Raw genomic sequence first — 14,090 nt, 5'->3', positions numbered from 1 at the left:
GGTTCCATTTTAAATATCTCATACAAAAGTTTGCCAGATCCACAACAGCGTGAGTCATGTTGAAATTAATAGAGATTAAATTAATATCTTATCTTTCATCATTCATGATACATCAAGTTTAATATATAATAAATATCGACAGGTCGCTTAATTTCGCATGTGTTTTATGAATATAATAATACTAGCCACAAAAAAAATATTTTATTCCTCTAAAATACATGTTAATGACTATAAATACTGATTATCATTTTTTTATTTTCTAATTTTAAAGAGCAGATAATGAAAACAGAAATTTGTTCTTAATAATATAAATAATACATGAAGAACTTCGCCTGCTAGTTATTTATTTTCTTCTCCTAACTCAAACGCCCTAAGTGCAGTGGCTTCAACAGCGTCCATCACGGCACCCCTAATTAAATTATTAGAAATTACCTAATTTAGTTTTTAACATGGAAATGTTCTTTGAATCTCTTTGAAGTTCTTCCCACATAGTTTCAAAGAACATTTCCTGTGAAAAGAAATATTATTTAATTAAATAATTAGAATATTGAAATAAAACAATGCATTTTAAATATTTAATGTGAGATGCATTAGTAACTACCTTACACCTCCTCTCTCCAGAGCATGGATCCCGGCTATAGTTTGACCACCAGCAGAACAAACTTCATCTTTTAATGTGCCCATATGCTTCTGAGTTTCCAGTACCATCTTTGCAGATCCCATGACAGTTTGAGCAGCAAATTCTGTTGCCATTTTCCTGTGTAAACCCATTTTTACTCCACCATCTGATAATGCCTCAATAAATAAATATACCTATAATTAATGAAAAAACGAAATATTAATTAAATATTTCTGAAAATTATTTAACTTCAATGTCGGTCATTTTACGGAATTAATTCGATTAATTAAATATTTATAAATGTAGCGAAATTACTCACAAAGGCTGGTCCACTGGAGGATACAGCACCGATTGCATTTATCATTCGTTCCGGCACTTTTTCGCATACTCCGGTTACTTCTAAAATTTTATGCACCAAAGTTAAATCGTCTTCTGTGGCAGTTGAGCCGGCGCAATATACCGTACACCCTTCACCTACAAGCATTGGGGTGTTTGGCATTACTCTAACCACTCGAGAACCTTCAAATCTACATAGCATCTAAAATAATGTAAGGTAAGAATATACAAATTTAGGTAATTCTATATTTTAACTTGATAAAAATTTTACGCACATATTCAAGATGTTTTGTTGTCAACCCGGCTAAAATAGACATGAACAATTTATTTTTTATTTTACTTTGTAATGAACTTTTCGACATGGTATCAATCGCTTCTTTAAGCATGTGCGGCTTTACAGCAAGAATAATCAGATCTGCCTCACTCGCAACAACCGCGTTGTCCGTAGTCACGTTTGATCCCAGTTTCTTCCAAGAATCCAAATTTTTAATATAGGGACTTGACACATATGTTTGAGAATAGTCTATTAAGCCTACAAATAAAAAATAAGCATGATATTGCTATGTCGAGTCCTTTTTTCTAATTTCTTTGACTGAATTTTCAAATAATTTTTACTAAAAATAACTGAATGCCTATGAAAATATACTATTTGTCCATTTTTATGTAAAAGTGTTTTAGTACATTGATATTAACTGAATTCGTCAGATTTTCTCTGAATAAAAGTAATATTTAACGTACCTCTTCCTTGAATACTTTTACAAATGGCTTTTGCCATACTGCCATCACCAATAAAACCAATTTTTTTTGAAATTTTTCCAGGACTACTCGAATATAATCTAGTTCTAATCAAATTAACATTTCTGAAAGAAAATTTCAAATAATCAAACAAAATTGAATTTCAATACAAAATTTATTTAAACGTTAAAAAATATATAAAACTAAACTTCAAATTTTATCTAAAACCTTAACCTAATTTTTGGTAGAATCAGATGAATATAAAAGGAACTTAATAAACACGAAATTCTGTCAACAACAGTATAAATTGAACATGAAAAATGTTATTTAATGTTTCAAGTGAGCTGCAAACTGTTTCAATTTCTTTACACCATATTGACTACTTTATCATTTTAGAAACATTAAATACATTACTATGCCCTGTATAAAAATCACATGAAACAGTGGAGAGGTAAAAATGTTCATTACAATACTAAACTTGGAATAATTAGACATCATTGTTAATATTTTTGGAAAAAAATACAGTCTTTTAGCCTTATTCCTATTATAAATGAATACATCCAGTCTAAAGGAAATTTCACTTACACAAAACATTCATAAAATATGGACATGACATGTATCACAAAAAATTAGATACATTTACTTTCATTAATAGAACATACAATACAATTGAACCACAAAATGAGATAATTGTGACTATTATTGTCATACAATAATAAATTTATAGCTCTGTAATTATATAGTATATTCCATTTTACATTAATATTAAGGATAAAAATTTAATGATTTGGCATTGAAAGCATGTTTGTATGGATATTGGTAAGCAACTGGTGGATTGTTCGAAATGTAGGTCTGTCAATTGGTTTCTGTGCCCAACATTCTTTCATAACTTCATATACTGGTGCAGGGGTTGAATCTGGGCTTTGTAAAACATTGCCATCCTTTAAGTACTTTATAACTTCTTCATGAGTCATTCCATAATAAGGTTGTAATGCAAAGGAGAAGATCTCCCATAAACATACTCCAAATGCCCAAACATCAGATTCAGGTGTATATTTATTATACAAAATACTTTCTAATGGCATCCATCTAACAGGGATAGCATCCCTGTCACTGCCTTTGTAATAATCTTGTAAATAAATTTTTTGAGAAAGCCCAAAATCAGCAATTTTAACAACCATTTCTTCATTAATCAAACAATTCCTTGTAGCCAAATCTCTGTGCACAAATTTCCTGTCTGATAAATAAACCATCCCAGCAGCAATCTGAAGTGCAATATTTATTTGATCCAAATGGGTCAAATGAACATCTTTGTAAATTTCTCTATTTGGATATTCTCCATCAACAACACTGCGCACAACATAGTTGCTTGGTGAGCATTGTCTAAGAAATTCATTTAAGTCTCCTTTACCCATATATTCGAATAGTAAGCACATTGGTCTTCCTACAGCACATACTCCCAACAACTTCACTATGTTTGGATGATCAAACTCTGCCAAAAGACAAGCTTCTTTTTCAAAATCATCTTGCATATCCTCAGATGCATCATCTTTTAACATTTTGACAGCAACTATTGTAAATTCTTCAGTAGCAATTAAACCAGGAGCTTTAGCTTGGAAAACACTTCCAAATGCTCCTTGTCCTAAATCACGTATGTAAATTATGTCATTTCTGGGGAATTCTAACTTTTCTAATTTTGGATTCAATGCCACTCCATGTCGATGATATGCTACATTGCTAGGCAATTTATCCAAATCAATATTTACTTCTTCAGTTTGAGGACTATTGTATCCAAGAACATGATGACGACGATATACCTGTTGTACAACCAATACAAGGAGCAGAAGCATTGTTATTAAAAGTAAACCAGCTGAAGATAAAAGAATAATTGAAGTTGGATTTAAAAACTTGTCCATAACAATTCTTTTATTTCCACCATCCTCCACAGATGAGTTTAAGCACCTTGGAATGTCACAATACTGCCATCGAAACTCAGAATTAGTTGTAAAACACCATGGGTGTTTTTCCTCCCCTCCAGCATTTCTACAGTAGTTTTCAGAATCTTTTAACTCTGGAAATATGTTTGGAGGTGAATTATGAGAATGGGGGATTTGTGAATCCCATCTTTGACAAGGTATTCCATTACTGGTCATGTTTACTTTTCCTTGATAAAATCTACCCCGGCCTTTCACACAATCATAAGTTACCTCATCTGGTTTCATATCAACCAAACCTGCATAAGCACATGTCACATTTTTAGACTCTTTATTATGTTTAGGCAATTCATTACAATCAGGTAATCGAAAATGTCCTCTGGATTGTATAATAACACCACTTTTCTTTTTTTCCTCAATGAATGCCCATTCTTTATAACAGAATAATTCTTTAACAGCTACACAGTCTTCATAGCACAAAGGCAAGGGTTGATCAACATTACATTCAGGAAAAGCATAGGTACAAAGTAAATTTTCTGCAGCACTTCTACATGGCTCTTCATAAGTTATTAATATTTCTTGCCATAATTTACTTGTAATTTCTTCGTTTTCGTATCCTCCGGAGTTATTGTACCACACATTTTTCGTGTTATCAACATATTTCTTGCAAATTTTACCGTTATAAGGACCGCAGAAACCTTGTCCATCTCCTCGTTGCAAATTTCCAAATAATAATAATAATAACAAAGCTGCCACCATATTTGACTTTTAATAATATGTTAATTCTATTATGTCATTTTAACACAAGAACATGTTGTATATTTATAAATAATTACATCGAGTACTGAAATGACATCGATAAATTCCCATTTGACAGTAGTATACAGTGTTGCCATTTTTAACAGGGTGCCACCCAGAAAACACCTCTAATAGATTTGAATTTTATTTTAATACATTGATAGATTACATTACAACTAGTTCATATAAAACTAAACAAATCTAAGATTGTAATAAAGGTTCATTGAGTATCAAGTTTTAATAGATTTAAAGAAAATTAAAATTGTATAATTATTTTTAAATTTCTGAATTTGTTTTAGTTTATTATTTTATTTTATTGTTAGTTATTAATAGACAGTCAATACTCATAATTAAATTAATAATAAAAATGTAGGCATGTTTTTATTTTTATATATTTTTATCTTGTTAAATGAGTTAACAAGTATCCAATTTATATCATATAAAACAGTACAACAATCACATTTTAAAGCAGTTAATAGTATAGTTTATTTATTAATAGAATAAGTATACATATATTAAAATACATGACAAGTTTATTTGATACACATTATATAGGTTATAATACTCACCCCGTATTTAAAAAGAATGGTTTAAAACCACAAAAAATCATTGAACACATTAAAATTATTATTGTCTCAAATGTAGGTTATTTTGTTAGGTTATTGACAGTTGGACGTAGCACAAATGTCTAAGAAATTTTTGATTTACCAAATCTATAATACCCTATTAAAATAGAAATTTAAAAATTAATTAAACAAATGTAAGTGTCATACAATATTATGCAATGTCAACATACAATAACATAAAACTTTCTGTTTCAAATTTTATTGTAACATGATGTAATAATTAAATTTAGATTGCGTTTCCAGGTAAATATCTGCGTATTTTCGTTTATTATGCAAATGTAGTTATATCTAAATATATTTTATTTTTTCTTTATTACTTTACAATATTTATTTTAAATAAAAACATGTGCGCAAATTTATTAGTTTAGTATATAGTTTATTTGATAAAAAAACATTTTAGATTTTAAATAATATTTATTTGTAACAAACTTTCCAGTCTACCTATACACATATTGCTTAAATGTCTTAATAATAATAATATATACAAATATTACACATGTGTTAACAATAATGAAAGAATGAAAATGTAATGATATTACTAGATTATACTGATTATTGGTTAAACAATATTTAAGACATTTCATATTGCCACATTTACTTTCCCTAAAGATATTATTGAAATCTATAATGTATTGTCATTCAAGCATTCTTAATTGTAAGTACCAATTGTACAAGATATTGATACATACTCATTATTTTGGTTGTGTTTCCATAATTTACTAACAATAGATGGTATAAAACACTTGGTCTGATATGTGAAGATGATTTTTAATGTCCAAATAATTAAAAAAAATGATAAATAAAATTTTACTGTCCTTAGTTATTAAGTTATTTTGACAATGATCCATATCTAATACTAATAAAATTATTTGGAATATCTAATATTACTAAGTATTTGTTAACATTATTACTGGGGTTTCTTTTCACCTAATTCCGCCGATTTTTTAGCAGCAGCTTCAACGGCATCTATTAGTGCAGCCCTAGAAATAAAAATTGTACCAAATGATTTTTAATATATTTTTATACGAACCTAACACCGCCTCTTTCTAGAGCGTGGATTCCAGTAATAGTTGTACCTCCTGGAGAACAAACTTCATCTTTCAGCTGACCAGTGTGTTTACCAGATTCCAATACCATTTTGGCAGCTCCCAAAACAGTCTGTGCTGCAAATTGTACTGACATTTCTCTGGGAATTCCCATTTTCACACCCCCATCTGCTAGTGCTTCAATAACCAAATAAACCTGAAAAATATTATTGTACTTGCTCTAACATTTATAACATTTTACTTACATAAGCTGGTCCGCTACCAGCTAATGCTCCCACTGCATTGATTAAGGATTCTGGCACCTGTTTACAGACACCAGAAACCTCCAGTATTGATTTCACCAATATAATATCCCCAGGAGTAGCCCTTTGACCTGGACAAAATACAGTACATCCTTCACCCACCATCATTGGAGTATTTGGCATAACTCTAATTATCCTATTTTCCATAAAAGCAAATGCCTAAAAGTTATGTACATTCAGTGTAATAGGAAGCCAAAAAAAGTACACTTACTCGCTCAAGCTGAGAAATTGTAATACCAGCCAGTACAGACACAAACAATTTTGACTTCATAGGCTTATCTTTTCTATTGTTGTAATCCATTATGCTAGCAATTGCTTCAGGAAGAATATGAGGTTTTACTGCTAGAAAAATGACATCTGCTTCTTCAACAACAGTTCCATTACAAGTAGTACCGTTTGCCCCCTTTTGTATCCAAACATCCACACTTTCTGACCTTAACGTTGATACATATACTTGCGAATAACTTATCAGACCTTTAAAAAAAATTTTAGAATATGTGTTAGTGTACAAAATTGATAATATGAATAATTCTATTAAATAAATAGATATACCTTGAGAAACTATGCCTTCGCATATAGCTTTGGCCATATTTCCGCCACCAATAAAACCGATTTTTTCGGTAATCCTTCTATTATTGCCTTCCATGCTTGCCATTTTCCAATATGTATTACTTTCTTTAAGAAAATTTTTCTTATTAGTGGTTACTTGTCTTCTTCCACAATGTTTGAAATCTGCGCAGGTCGGCCAATATCATTTGTCATCAACTAAAATAGACATGTAATAAATACTATATGATAATATTTCCTTCTTTCTATGCAAAATAAAATAGAATAATTGTTAGTTATTGTTTAGATAATCTTGACAGTAAATTATGATAATATTACTAGAGCAAATATTTGTATATCTATAATGTTTTCATCTTAGGAAACAAACTTCACTCTTATTATGATTTTGAAAACGTTCTTCAAGTGTATATAGTTTTTGATGTGTCTGTTGTTATATTCAAGAAAACAAGTTCTACTTTGAAGTTCTTAATCTTTATCATGTTATTTTGTGCAGAAATAACAGATTACAAAATTGTACATAATGTTCTTAAATCGATTTCATTCAAAGATGTATTACAATTACAATTAGATAATTTCATTTGTTTTTATTTATCCGTTTTCAGTTTTCAATTATACGTCCTATGGAACAGGGACTGAAAGTTACCTTGGAAGAAATGAAATGTATTGAAACTTCTGCTTATGTGCCTTGCAATTTATTCTCAATGTATCAAATAGATGATAAAGAAGATATTATGTTTAAAATAAACTTGAAAACACTTACTGAAGTACTAAATATTTTTGGTGATGATGGAAATCCTAGTTTAAAACTTTCATATAAAAGTGTAGGGTCACCATTAAGTTTATTGTTAGTTGTTTCATTTGAATATTTGCAGTATAAATAATTATAAAATAATTGTAGAATAAGTCATCCAGAAGAAAATATAACTGTTGACTGTGAGATACACACAATGAATGTAGAAGATTTCAATGATATTGGGCTTGCTGATGAATGCAATTTAAATAAGGTTGTTATAAATGCAGATATATTTTTTGAAATCTTAAATAGACTAGACAATTCAGCAGATGAAATGAAACTAACTATTAGTCCTGACCCCCCCTATGTTACAATTTGCACCTCTGGTACTGCTGTAAGTATTAATTGCTTTATTTGTATTACTTAATTAATTATTTATTTATGTTATTTTAGGGGGAGTCTGAAGTAAATATATCCAAACATTCAGAAAGTGTTACAATGTTTCAATGTAAAAAAACAGTCACTGCAACATATAGTTTTTCTAATATAAGACAAATACTTAAGGTAATGCATTATGCAAATAAGATTGCAATATCCACAGGAGAATCTGGTCTACTTGGTTTACAATTAGTTATTAATTCTGATGAAAAACAAATGTATGTTGAGTATTATGTTACATCCCAATATATAAGCTAAATTATTTTAATAATAAGTTGTTTTATTTCATAAATGCACACATTAAGCAGTTTCCAATCAAATATAAATGGTAGTTTTTTTCAAAACTCTTGACAAAAAAGGTAATGAAAGTGTAGTTCAAAAGTTAAAAATCAAATATTCCCGAAAAACAAAATTTCCTAAAACTTCACCAAATTCTAACCTAAAACAGTTGGTAGTCTGTACCGTCTGTGCGTAAGAATAACTACGTAAACATTTCAAATTGAAGTACAATACAAAATGAATTCAGCAGTAAGTATATTTAATTAACATCCATGCACATGTACGTTTATATCTTTTTAGAGAAAATTGCGTTCCATGATCATTCTGACTGCCAGTGCGTATACAACATACGCAGGAATTAGCTTTTACAGAAACGAAGACGGTTTTTACAAAAATGTTGTGATGCCTGCTGTACATTTACTAGACCCAGAGAAGGCACATAATTTGGCAATATTTTGCAGCAAGCATAGATTATTACCTAAGGCAGTATATAAAGACCCAAACTCATTGGTTTGTTTAATTTGCTTGTCAAAATTAAAATACACTGATACTATTTCAGAAAATTGAATTGTTTAACAAAACATTTAAAAATCCGTTAGGTATTGCAGCAGGATTTGATAAAAATGGGGAAGCTGTGCTTGGGTTGAGAGACATTGGTTTTGGGTTTATTGAAATAGGTTCTGTAACACCTCTTCCACAGCCAGGTAATGAAAAACCAAGAGTTTTCCGACTTAATGAGGACAAAGCTGTAATAAATAGGTAATCCCTTTATATGTGATGACAAAGCTTATATTCATTTGTTTAACAATACTAATTCTTTTTACCAAAGTATTGTCATGTTGAAATTAAAGTTTACCAAATTTCATTGTTTAATTAATGTATAATTATTTTGCATAATTTTATTGGACAATTAAGATTATTCAAAATTTAAATCTAATTGGATAATCTAATGAATAAAAATATATTATCTATTATTGCCTGTAAGATTTAAGTTTTATTGTTTCATTGATGTATAAGTATTTGATAATACTGGAATAATTTTATTGAACAACTAAAATTATTCAGAATTTAAATCTAATTGGATGATCTAATGTATAAAAATAAATTATCTATTAACTAATAAAAAAATATTAATTTTTTAATTAACTTAGATTAATAGTTGTGTTGCTGTTGTTTTATTTCTGTATGATATCAAGACAAAACTAAAAAACCTTACAAAACAAGCCTACAAAATGTTCAATTTGGAAATTAATAACTTATAATAATTTATTTATATGGAATATTATTGACATTGCTATTTAGTGAAGAAAATTGATTGAATATCATTAATATTATTTATAAATACACTAATACTGCAATTACAATAATTATTTTATACATGTTAAATTTTAGATATGGGTTTAACAGTGATGGTCATGATGTTGTCTATGAACGAATAAAAGAGATTAAAAAAATGGGCTTTGATGGTGTATTGGGTGTTAACTTAGGTAAAAATAAATTGTCTCCCGATCCTATAAATGATTACATTTTGGGCATTAAAAAGTTTGGCCCCATTGCTGATTATCTAGTAATAAATATAAGCAGGTTTGTTATCCACACATACCATTTACATACGATCTCGTGACAAAACTTTTCTAGTCCGAATACTCCTGGTTTGAGAAACATGCAGAGTAAAGAAATATTTCAAAAGTTACTGTGTGCAGCGGTCAGCGCCAGAAACAGTTTAAAAGAGAAACCACCTCTACTTATTAAATTGGCTCCTGATTTAAGTTTTGAAGAAAGAAGAAATATCGCTCAAGTTCTGATGAGACCAGATTGTGCGGTTGATGGTCTTATTATCTCAAATACGACGGTGGAACGGCCTGATTCGTTGATGAATGAGTCAAGTAAAGAAGAGACAGGTGGATTAAGTGGCAAACCACTAAAAAATATGTCAACCACAATGATTGCCGAGATGAGAGAGCTTACCCAGGGTAAAATTCCAATTATAGGTATATGATATCCATCAAATGTTAAATATATGTTAACATGTATTTGTTAATTAGGCGTGGGTGGAATCTCAACTGGATTAGATGCTTATGAAAAAATTAAAGCGGGAGCTTCTGTTGTTCAAATTTATACATCAATGGTTTATGATGGACCACCAATTGTCACAAAAATTAAAAGCGAATTAGACGATCTCCTGAAACAAGATGGCTTAAAAAGTATAGCTGAGGCTGTGGGGAGGGATGCTAAATTTTGATTAAGTCGCAACGTTGAAATTTTAATATTTTTATAAATACAGTTTGTATGTAAATTTTATTTAGGATCATGATGTACACAAATTTTTTGCAAAATAAATAAATAAAACATAAGTAAAAAATTGTTTTTTATTTTAGCAGGTAATACATTGAGCATATACAATGGTACACAGCCATTTAACATTATTTTTTTTTAATAAATTGACATTCACAAAAACTTAAAAATCAAAACTTAAACAAGGGGATAACTAGCTTGTGTCGCAACTCCACAGGAATTGTCGCGGTTTCTGGCCATTTTGATGTAACCTCCCTGTCCCCAGCTTTCACCCCAAGAATTCTTTACCAACCAGTAGTCCACTCCATCTTCAGTTGTGCCATAACCAACAACAAGAACACCATGGTCTAATTCTTGGGAACTGCATTGTGGATCATAGTAGACTCCATCAGAGTAAAGTTGGAATGTTTCATGGCTGGCATCTATAGCAATGGAAATTGGGCCAATTGTGGCAACTGCAGCTTTCAACTGTTCTTCATTTCCTGATTCGATGTCTACGAATCCACGATCAGTGGCGCCGCTGTTGGCTGGCTTGTAGTGGCATTTTTCATCTTCAGCTTTGTATGGATAAGATTCTTCAGTGTCAATACCACCATTGTCTTTGATGTATCTGAACGCATTGTCCATCAAACCACCGTTGCATCCGTTATTTCCGTATCTGGTTGAACAGTCCACCAAATTTTGCTCACTGAGTGAGACCAATTTACCTGTTTTGCGGAAATGTTGACCTTCCAAAGATCCGGTCTAAAATAAGATGAAAGGAATTAATATTAAATTTTTTAAAAAATGTATCAATATTTCAAAATTTCATTATTTTAATGATATGCATGCAAATAACTAGTTATCGTGAACATTAATAAACAATATAAGTAATAAACATTGACTAGCCTTATCTCAAGTCAAAAGTTTATAGATAATACAAATAATTGATTGAATTAACCCAAATAGACTTAACGATAATGCATAAATGTTACTTACAGCGCTAAAACTCCAGCACGAACCACAATGTCCTTGATCCTTAACAGGCGTTACAGCTCCCTTTTCCCTCCAATCAACAGATTCTGGGAGTTTGATGTTGGCTGGTGGGATGAAAGTTACAGCATCATGTGAATCTCCCGCTTTCAAAAGAGCGTTGGTCTTGTTGAAACCGTTAACGGTGCGGATAAACTCGTGATGTAACATATCTGCGTATTTATTGATGGCCAATTTGTATGGAATTAAACCCATTGCGTACATTTTGTTGTGTTTGGCCACTTTGTGGGCGTTCTCCATGAATATTTTCATACGGAAGCGCTCTTCTGTTTCGCTCTCATATTTTTTTTTATGTGTTAACTGAAACATAATAATAATAATTTGAAAATCGGTAGAAAACTATTTAAAAAACATGAGTTTTATATTACATAAGTACAAGTCGTTCAAGGGAGAGAATATTTACATCATAGTTTATGCGTGATTATCTCATATTTTTCAGCTATTAAATAAAAATTAATGTGTAACACTGATGTGTTTATTAGATGATTCATTTGAAGCGGAAATGCAATATGATATTTATTATTCACATTTTGAACAATAATATTTACACCCATTTATATTTATTATATTTTAAAAGCATATTCAAGTACTTTGAGTGAAAAATATAAAAAATACGTGACCGGATACTGAATGTTTAAAATTACCTTGACTCTAAATATGAATATATTTAAAAATGTGTTTATTTTGTATTGTAGTTGTATTTCAATATTGATTATGGGACATAAAAATGATGTATTAAAATGTATTAAAAAATTATATACGAACATTTCTATAAAAATATAGAAAATAATTACTAAAATCATTGAAAAATAATTTAAAATATTTAGAAAAAAGTGCACTTCTCACTTAAACCCCTCTGCTTATGAATTCAATGTATGTTTATAATAATAAAAACCTTTATACAAGGACATCATTTTTTAACAAAGTGAAATATACATTTTGTATGTTAAAAATATTCGTTTTTATTTAAGGCTAAATGAAACAAATAAATGATGCAATATAAGATAAATCGTACATTGTTACAAAAATACATTTCCCAGAAATATTTAATGTAATATAAATTCACTGTTATTTACGGTTTTCGCTGACGCGCAGAAATCAATACTTTAAGTACATTTTACGAACAGTCAATCAAAATATTTACTAACCTTGAAAGACGTCCATTGTTCTTGAACTAGATCAAAAAAGGACACGGCCTGGGTCCCAATAATTAAAACGCAGAAAATCGCTAGAGCCCTCATGTTTCTGAAATTAATCAAAAAATATTAACGAATATTGACAAACCCAAAAAAACATAGACAAAATAACTTACCAATTAGCTTCCTGTCGAACTACACCGTTGAACGATTAGTTTGCGACTGATTCACAACTATCTCATCGACTCAAAAGCTAACAATAATCTTCTTTGTGTTTGCAGTAAATCATATGACCGTTGTTCCGCGTTGGGTCAGTCTCCCCTCCCACAAAGAACCGTTGCGCAGATGATTTACTAATAAAACATTAAGACATCTGTGCAAAGACGACATAGAGACGTAATTTCAGTAATGGGATGTTTATTACTATTAAGTACTATAAACAGTTCAGCATAAACATTATACGCATTATAAAACCATTTTAAAAGAGGTAAACTAAATTTGAATGACAGGAAAACATCAAAGTTTACATGTTTATCTTAAGTCTATGACTGGAAAGTCTAGAATAAAGATGTCTTTCTAGAATAGATGTGTCTTAGAAATATATTTTGACTAGGTAAATTATAGTGTCAAAATCCTATGGGATACTTTTTCGGGAAATAAGAAACTAATTATTAATCATCTGTAGGAAGGTAAGATTTTTTACGGACACCGATTTCTAAATTCTAAACATATTTCTACTATTTCATATAACAAGTTATAACTTGTATACCTGTCATGGATAATAGTTAAGGAGTTAACTTAAGCATGGCAGTGGTTTACTCAGGTAGTAGAACTGAGACACCTGCGTATTTTTAGCCCTAATTCTTTACCATTATGGAAATTTGTACAAGGCTTCAGCTTCTTGTATACAGACCTACATATTAGTTTATAATTATACCATTGCATATATTTTGGCGAATTCATAAAATAATATTACCACATGATAACAAAAAGTGTAACCAATACGATAAGCAGGGAATGGAATAATACAAAAGAAGTGTCTAATAAAAACAACAACAACATACAAAACTAATTTGAATCGTATTTATTTAAACATTAAAAGACCTATCATCCCACATTTTAATGTGTGTATGTCCAAAAATTTAAAATGTACATCTCTAAACTATACAAATACAATTGTAATATTATAAATATTTAAGAATAACGATAAATTT

The 14,090-nt window shown here is 29.9% G+C and overlaps 6 protein-coding genes across 7 annotated transcripts; 2 read left to right on the top strand and 4 right to left on the bottom strand.

The window, feature by feature from the left end:
- Positions 1–186: 186 nt before the first annotated feature.
- Positions 187–5,294, bottom strand: LOC109599443 (uncharacterized). 2 transcript variants are annotated; one of them, XM_049965773.1, is made up of 7 exons: positions 5,196–5,289; positions 4,992–5,145; positions 1,694–1,815; positions 1,231–1,487; positions 939–1,157; positions 602–813; positions 187–409 (listed from the first exon to the last, which is right to left on the bottom strand). In XM_049965773.1, exons 2-7 carry the CDS (start codon positions 5,039–5,041, stop codon positions 340–342), a joined length of 930 nt encoding a protein of 309 aa, XP_049821730.1. In that variant the 5' UTR covers positions 5,042–5,145; positions 5,196–5,289; the 3' UTR covers positions 187–339. The 2 variants fall into 2 exon arrangements, with proteins under 2 accessions (XP_049821730.1, XP_049821729.1); XM_049965772.1 differs by having other exon boundaries at positions 4,992–5,294.
- On the bottom strand, positions 1,847–4,685 carry LOC109599484 (tyrosine-protein kinase transmembrane receptor Ror2-like). Its single transcript, XM_020015487.2, has one exon. It carries the CDS (start codon positions 4,381–4,383, stop codon positions 2,470–2,472), a length of 1,914 nt encoding a protein of 637 aa, XP_019871046.2. The 5' UTR covers positions 4,384–4,685; the 3' UTR covers positions 1,847–2,469.
- Positions 5,295–5,442: 148 nt separating the features above from the next.
- LOC109599453 (uncharacterized) lies at positions 5,443–7,203 on the bottom strand. Its single transcript, XM_020015459.2, has 5 exons — positions 6,949–7,203; positions 6,608–6,870; positions 6,340–6,555; positions 6,079–6,290; positions 5,443–6,028 (listed from the first exon to the last, which is right to left on the bottom strand). The coding sequence occupies exons 1-5, from the start codon at positions 7,049–7,051 to the stop codon at positions 5,956–5,958; spliced, it is 867 nt and encodes a 288-aa protein (XP_019871018.1). The 5' UTR covers positions 7,052–7,203; the 3' UTR covers positions 5,443–5,955.
- Positions 7,204–7,332: 129 nt separating this feature from the next.
- LOC109599467 (cell cycle checkpoint protein RAD1) lies at positions 7,333–8,401 on the top strand. The gene is made up of 4 exons (XM_020015473.2): positions 7,333–7,512; positions 7,566–7,807; positions 7,862–8,090; positions 8,150–8,401. The coding sequence occupies exons 1-4, from the start codon at positions 7,441–7,443 to the stop codon at positions 8,390–8,392; spliced, it is 786 nt and encodes a 261-aa protein (XP_019871032.2). The 5' UTR covers positions 7,333–7,440; the 3' UTR covers positions 8,393–8,401.
- Positions 8,402–8,573: 172 nt separating this feature from the next.
- Positions 8,574–10,848, top strand: LOC109599476 (dihydroorotate dehydrogenase (quinone), mitochondrial). Its single transcript, XM_020015482.2, has 6 exons — positions 8,574–8,662; positions 8,714–8,923; positions 8,973–9,172; positions 9,806–9,997; positions 10,052–10,404; positions 10,459–10,848. Exons 1-6 carry the CDS (start codon positions 8,651–8,653, stop codon positions 10,653–10,655), a joined length of 1,164 nt encoding a protein of 387 aa, XP_019871041.2. The 5' UTR covers positions 8,574–8,650; the 3' UTR covers positions 10,656–10,848.
- Positions 10,765–13,193, bottom strand: LOC109599477 (cathepsin L). The gene is made up of 4 exons (XM_020015483.2): positions 13,053–13,193; positions 12,889–12,985; positions 11,687–12,040; positions 10,765–11,452 (listed from the first exon to the last, which is right to left on the bottom strand). The coding sequence occupies exons 2-4, from the start codon at positions 12,979–12,981 to the stop codon at positions 10,886–10,888; spliced, it is 1,014 nt and encodes a 337-aa protein (XP_019871042.1). The 5' UTR covers positions 12,982–12,985; positions 13,053–13,193; the 3' UTR covers positions 10,765–10,885.
- Between the last annotated feature and the right edge of the window lie 897 nt (positions 13,194–14,090).

The sequence above is a fragment of the Aethina tumida genome, chromosome 3 (genome assembly GCF_024364675.1).
Source record: "Aethina tumida isolate Nest 87 chromosome 3, icAetTumi1.1, whole genome shotgun sequence".
In the NCBI taxonomy this organism is placed as follows: Eukaryota; Metazoa; Arthropoda; class Insecta; order Coleoptera; family Nitidulidae; genus Aethina; species Aethina tumida.
Note: the sequence above shows the minus strand (reverse complement) of the source record. Positions and strands in the feature narration are given on the sequence as shown.